At 44.6% G+C, this 7,500-nt stretch overlaps 1 protein-coding gene across 1 annotated transcript in view; it reads right to left on the reverse strand.

The window, feature by feature from the left end:
- Window positions 1-6,508, reverse strand: part of ackr3b (atypical chemokine receptor 3b) — a 7,240-nt gene extending 732 nt beyond the window's left edge. Inside the window, exons 1-2 of the mRNA XM_084313993.1 lie at window positions 6,322-6,508; window positions 1-471 (exon numbers count right to left, since the gene is read on the reverse strand). The exon at window positions 1-471 is cut by the window's left edge and continues 732 nt beyond it. Of these exons, the coding sequence (XP_084170119.1) occupies window positions 1-443 (443 nt within the window). The 5' untranslated portion in view covers window positions 444-471; window positions 6,322-6,508. The remainder of the gene's footprint in view (window positions 472-6,321) is intronic.
- Window positions 6,509-7,500: the final 992 nt, after the last annotated feature.

Here is a 7,500-nt window from a genome sequence, read left to right on the forward strand (position 1 = left end):
ACGCTCATGCAGGCGAGGAAGAAGATGCTGCCGAACAGGTTGACGCTGAAGACCAGGTGGGTGAACTTGCACACGGCCTCGCCGAACGGCCAGTGGCCGCGCTGCAGGAGGGAGCTGACCCAGACGGGCAGCGTGGCCACGACGCACAGGTCGGCCACGGCCAGGTTGAGGATGTACAGGTGGGTCTCGTAGCGGCCGCGCTCGGAGCGCACGTTGACCCACACCACCAGGGCGTTGGCGGCCAGGCCCACCAGGAAGATGAAGATGTAGAGGACGGAGAGGGCGTAGAGGAAGGCGGCGTGGCTGAAGCCCGTCTGGCACAGGACGGTCTCCACCAGCGCCGACACGTTGCCGCCGCCGCCGCCGTCGTGCTCGGTGACGGTGAAGTTGAGCTCCTCCCACATCTCCATCAGCTCCGTCAGGTCGTTGACGTTTAGGGTCATGGCGAGGTCGTCTCCGAGGCCTTTCAATCTATAAGACAGGGGGGGGGGTTAAGAAAAGATTTTTGTTTAGTTCAATTATTATTATTAAAAATACATTTACATGTTACAACAAGTCATGCATCAAGGATAGCACAAAAGTCACAGACTTATTTCCATTGTGGTCCTTGGTCTCAGCAGCACATAGTATTTACATAAACATGTATTACACATAATTATCATCAGCCTACAGTATATTGCTAAAAATAAAAGTAAAAATTCAAATACAACATTATTAATAAAATATGTACAAAATGTACAGCCACACTAAAACTATACACGACACTAAAACAGGAAGCCTCCTGAGTTACTCTGGGATCTTTTCTAGGAGCCATTTCCTAACGTTCACCTTGAAACTGTACAGGTTCAAGCCCTGTTTGGTGGTCAAAGGCAACTCACTCCACTCCTGTAATATCTTAGATAAGATAATAAGATATTCCTTTATTGATCCCCTTGGGGAAATGCAGGTGTCATAGCAATATGGGGGAGAGGGGAGGTACAGGTATGGGCAGGGTAATAGAAGAAAGACATAAATATAGGCAATATAATGTCATCTGAATATAAAAATATGAGAAGAATAAACAGTAGGTGAGGGTCTGTAGTACCCTAACTGGCACGATATACGTCATATACTGTATTATATTCTGAGCAGGGTTTGGTGGTTAAGAGAGTCAGACACACTTACTGGTCAGACATTCCTAATAGTTCTCGAGTTCCGCAGCCGTTAGCCGTCGTAAAGGAAGGTTAACCCGTCTGTAACCGTCTGTAGTGTGGTAGTGAAAGGGTTAACCGTCTGTAGTGTGGTAGTGAAAGGGTTAACCGTCTGTAGTGTGGTAGTGAAAGGTTAACCTCATGTAGCGTGGAAGTGAAGGGTTAACCTTCTGTAGTGTGGTAGTGAAAGGTTAACCTCCTGTAGTGTGGTAGTGAAGGGTTAACCTTCTGTAGTGTGGTAGTGAAAGGTTAACCTTCTGTAGTGTGGTAGTGAAAGGTTAACCTTCTGTAGTGTGGTAGTGAAAGGTTAACCTTCTGTAGCGTGGTAGTGAAAGGTTAACCTTCTGTAGCGTGGTAGTGAAAGGTTAACCGTCTGTAGCGTGGTAGTGAAAGGTTAACCTTCTGTAGCGTGGCAGTGAAAGGTTAACCTTCTGTAGTGTGGTAGTGAAAGGGTTAAGAGTCAGACACACTTATACTGGTCAGACATTCCTAATAGTTCTCGAGTTCTGCAGCCGGTAGCCGTCGCAAAAAAGGAAGCTTAACAACACTTCACGTTCACGAAGAAAAGAGGAACACATTTTTTAAGAATGAGACGCGAATGTGGAATCGCGACCGTTGTTTATTGAGAAGAGACCACGGGGTGGTCGGGCACAGTGTGGTGAGATGTCACACGGGGTCAGACCGCCCGCTGGTTCGAGGAATGTTTTCCCCTTTTGTTCATTATGACAGGACCATTTCCCATGGCTCCCGCCGACTCTTCTCTGGCCATCAATAACAAGCGGGATTAAGGGTCGCCGGGGGCGCTGGCAAAATAAAATTTAGCTAACTTAGGCAACATTTTAACCCGAAGCATCCCTTACCGTGGGGCTATATCATGAGCGTATACATTTTCTTTGTCAAGTCGAGTCGTTTATTTATATAGCGCCGCATTTAAAAGCTCAGAGAGCCGACCAAAGCACTGCTGTACAGTAACTACGGAATTTAAAAACGATAGACATAGTCACACAGTGTAACGGAGGACAATAGAACATGACAAAAGACAGTCAATACAGTAGGACCACAAAACACCAGGAGTATACAACAGACGATACAGCATGACATAGGACAGTAGACAATATGTTATGACACAAAGACTATACAGCCGACAATATAGTAAGACATAGGAGAGACTATGGGAGTAGGACTATGCACCAGACAGTACGGTAAGACATAAGACACAGGGAATGACAATAAAGTAACTGGAAGCCCTGACCCTGACCCCTGGCAGTGTTAGAGTCCTGCTCTACCCACTGAGCTGTAGAACCACTAGCTCTGTCTAGCGTTCTTAAAGGGGCACTTCACCACACACACAAAAAACATGCTAATTTATTTCGCACATAAGTCTCACACACATCCAAAGGCTTTGCACACATTTATTTAGTCATTAGACAGTTATCGAGAGCGAATGAGTTTGAATATGGCCACCGCCAGTGATGCCATCGACTGCTAAGTTCAATAAATGCATGACGTTTCCCACAGTCAACGGGGCAATCGTGTTAAATAATCAATACATCAATATTGAAGATAAGCGTGATTATGACTTCTGCCATAATCGAGCGACCCTTGCTCCAGAAAAAGAAAAACATAAAACGTTGTTTAACATGTTATATACAAACCGAAATGGCAGACGAGAAGAAGTGATACCGATGAGAAAATCAGTGCTGATATTTGAGAATTCAGTTTATGACCCGCTGAGTTCATCATGACTAAACGCGAGCGTGTCAGAAGATAACAAATCAAACCGGCTCGTCTCTTTACGCACGACTCCATTATCCCGCGGTGTCGCTTGATGTCGCCGTGGTCTTTATGAGCTGAAGACTGACCTCTCTGTGCCACGGAGGACCACACACACAACCACATCCGTGTACACAGAGAGAGAGAGCACACTGTGATACACGCTTAGATAGTGACCAGCGGCAGCGTCCCTTAAGGCGATGGGGAGGTCACAAACTCCATGTTCTGTGTGCGCTGTGAGTGTGTTTGAGGACGGACGTATAGGGGGGGTTCATGCGTGGGGTCGCCGGTTATGGGAGGTGAAGGGTCAATCTCTTTCTAAATGTAGCACCGGGAATAGCATCCTGGCATCATTCACCGCTTTGCTTTGAAGTGATGGCTTCATGGTGAGGGACTGACTGGGAGACGGACGTTACTGGGAGCGAGACATAAAACAAAGCCAAGAGGGCTTTATATCTGCGAGAGTCCAAACTGGCACTCACTGAGAGACAAGTGTTTTAGTGATAAGTGGTAGAACCCTCATGTCTAGTTATTTTAATCTAAAAGTCTGGGAATTCGCGGGGGGGATTTCGAAAAAACAGAAAGGCAAAGCATGTGTATATACAAAACCTTCAATTTAAATCTTCAAAACCAATAAATCCGTCAAATTTGGCGTTTCAAGTCAAGTCGTTGGGAGGAAGCTGGCCTCTTATAGGCCGTCAAAGGGGAGAGGAGGCCTCTTTCCATTGTTTATGTGCACTTAAAATTAGCCAGATGTTTGTTCTCCTAACAAAGTTAGCCACATAGCTTTAAAAGCATTGTGGGGGTAACGCGAGTCGACGGACAGCTGTAGCGAAACCGGCCCCTTAAATCACCAACAGATGAAAACAAACCAAGGAAAAGGGCTTAAAGAGAGAGAGAGAGACCGGCTGCCACAGACCCAGAGGGACGGGAGAGGGGGACGGCGGGACGCATCAAAACAAAAGACGGTGGGTGAGCTCCCACTCTTTTAGTGCCCCTGAAATCCATCTGAGGACGGCCTCCCCTGGAGTGGAGGACATAAAGATCGGGCTCCTCCAGGTGCCGTAAAGAAATAAAATAAAGTCCTATTAGTCGGTCCCTGAGTCATTTGTAAATGGTTTGTGTTTACAGTGCTCCCTCTCTCTCTCTCTCACACACAACGGCCCCCCCTTCCACCTGATCCCCCCGGCCCCTGGGGGCCCTGGCAGTGGCTGGCGTCTGACCCACTAGAGAGAGGCCCCCCTCTGTGCAGAGAGAGACACACAGCGCGGGGCTCCCTCTCGCACCGCGGAGCTCCACTGTCTCGCTGTCTCTTCTTTGCTTTGTAACGTGAAACAAATCCAACACACGACGACGCATCAGTGTTTTTCAATGAGAATTTACCTTTCTTTTTTTTCTTTTTCTTTTTAACATACGCAATTGTTTATCGTTTGTTTATTGACAAGGATCCCCGTTAGCTAACGCAAAGACACCAGCTGGTCTTCCTGGGGTCCGAAAAACTACTTTACAACATGACAACATGACAAAATTAAAACATAGTGCGTCACACAGACCAAAGAAACACACAATCAAACGATATCAGAACACATCAAGGTAACAAAAATGTCACATGGCTCTACATTATCACTTTCATATTCATTGGCTCTCTTGTAGGTGAGATCTCAACTTGTTTTTAAAGCTAGCTATACCTTGTATTTCGGTTATGCCACTTGAAGTGTCAGTGGCAACATTTTACCCAATTGCTTATCCCTGACAGTGGTACATGGCCCCGGTGGGAATTGAACCCCTAAGCCCTGGCAGTGTTAGTGCCTTGCTCTATATACCCACTGAGCTACAGCGCGACAACTTTTACTTGCATTCTTAAAGGTTCACTTCACCAAAAAAAACAACACTGATTTATTTTGCACATCATCTCACATACATAGAAAAAACTGTTTTGTACACGTTAATTTAGTTTGACGGTTGTTGAGAGTATTTTGAATAGGTCCAACGGGGATGTCGGGAATCCTTGTTGTGTTGTGTTAATTACAGCACCACGGAAAAATGTAGATGAGAAAATAGCAATATAGGGACTGCTACCGTATCGTTTCATAGAACTGTAATTATGAATGAACACAGCAAGGATTCAATGTCCCCGATGACATCACTGGTGGTGGTGGCCATTATATTCAAACTAATTTACTCTCAATAACTGAACAAAATGAATGTGTGCAAAACTGTTTGGGATGTTTTGGGATGTGTGTGTGATTATGTGCAAAATAAATCAGCATTGGGTTTTTTCGGTGAAGTGTCCCTTTAACACTAATGTAAATCTCTCGTGCCCCGCTCTCTTCTCTTTTCACTGCAGAGAGAGACCCTGCAACACGGGAGTAACACACACCCCCGTCCTCTCTCTCTCTCACTGCAACCCTGGATTGTATATTCCTACTGGGAGCCAATAATACCCCCCCCCCCTCTCTCTATCTATTTACATTTTGAATGTATTTAACGCAACACACAGATAAATAGAATATGACTATACTGAACACGCATTGGCTTTAAATGTGATGTACCGGTATTTAAAGTTACCGGCGCTGTCATATTATAGTTGATAATCTCACGAAATGATGATACCATATACCAATGTTATAGTGTTTACAATATTCAGTTTAATTGAGGTATTACTTAATAATATGCATGTAGTATTAGCCACCTCGTTTTTTTGGTAGTAGTTGAGTTTTTTTTTTCTCGCAAGACTGAGAAGCACTTTTACGATCGATCAGATAATAGTCCTGCAATTACCAATAATCTATAGGTTTTTAGGTTAATGTGACCCACTGTGTCGGCATCTTACATACAGTGCAATCGGAGTCCCATTGAATGTAAGGCGTGTATGAGAGATAAGACCCACTGCATGTTAATCCCCGCCACCAGCTGTGATTCCTAAAGGCGCGTTTACAACGTATAGCCTGACGGGCTCTTTCACACCACGAGCACCCACCGCTGCAGCGATGCACCCACATGTGAATGAATGAATGAATGAAAACTTTATTTAACAGATTGCAGAATGGGTACAATACAGTACGGCTCAATACACACAATTGTTAAGGGGATGCAGCAGAGCAGAGAAAGACGTTTGTCTTGTTTACATCAGGGTCCCCAGTCGTCCACACTGTCCACATAATGATGATCGACTATCAGAAAAAATAACAACTATTTACTATCATAATAACAACACTTTTTGAAGAATCTGCAGTATAACGTGTCGCGGCAAACCAGCCTGTATACCTGCGCAACGCAACCCATAATAAATGATGATATCTAAGCAGAAAAAAAACCTGCGAATGTCGTTATATTTGGAGGAAGGAATTCAACTTACTTGCAAACAATGTCTTTATCCTTTCTTTTTGTTTTGTTTTGTTTAATTCCTCTGCTCCACAACTTCGGCAGCAGTGTGTAATAATGTCGAGCTACTTGCAGTCCGGCTCGTCGTGGTCTTATATATATATCTATATGGTATATATGTTATAAATTAATAAGGAGGTGGTTATTATTACACCTCGACCCTGCAGCGTCTGAGTGAAACTGCCTCTGCGCCGCGCCGCACTTGCTGATATACCGCCGCGCAGAGAGAAACGCCTCCCGACCCGCGGCTCAGAGGCTCAGAGGCTCGGAGTCAGTGATTCATTGCGGTTTCAGTTTTGGAACAATGAGGAGGATGTGCGAGACGTCGGATTTCCATATCCCTGGATATAATGTGTGCACGCGTGGAACAATAGTTTCAATGGCGTTTGACGTCTAATGGCACCCGATGGATGTGCGTAAAATGGACTGCGAATACGCTGATGGCCCAGAACGCGCCTTTGTTATGTGAAGTCTATAATGGGCTCCCAGTCCCCCGGCTGCTATAATAAAGTGTAATATACGACTACTGGCTGACCCACATGATGGGCCATTTGTGACAACAAACGTTTTATTCAACCAAACGTATATAGCTGAATCTCTGGTTATACCTGATCCAAGTCAAGTGTTCCTTTATTAATCCCTTTGTTTGGGGACATTTAAGTGGCATAGCAACAGGGGGGGGGCACCGGTACCGTACAGGTATAGGATAGTAATAGAATAAAGTGCAAAGTAATAATGATAATAGTGAGTTTTACAGTTGACAAAATAGGAGTTGGAGTATAAGAACTGGAAGGAAAAAACAATTTGGAATTAACCTTTTAAGCCATATTTCTAAAAACTCGCCTAAAAGTATACCTAACTAAGTAAATGGAAGATTGCTCCACTTCTACAAGGCCCATTTGCATGTTCTTGGTATCTAGGGACATCTATGGATCTCAGGGGATGTATTCCAAGTGTCACATATTGTGTCTGTTACTACTATAGGCTTGATTGAGTAAATTGTAATGAACCAAAGGAGAATATCAAATTTCTTTTTTCATCTTTGACGGTGAATAACACCATGCTAAAATTGACCAGACACTGCGCTCATCCAGCACCTTCTTGAGATCACGTGTACACAGAAATCCAAGCAAATGAATAAAGGGCAGATGAT

This window comes from Notolepis coatsorum, assembly GCF_963971535.1.
Source record: "Notolepis coatsorum genome assembly, chromosome: 1".
NCBI lineage: Eukaryota > Metazoa > Chordata > Actinopteri > Aulopiformes > Paralepididae > Notolepis > Notolepis coatsorum.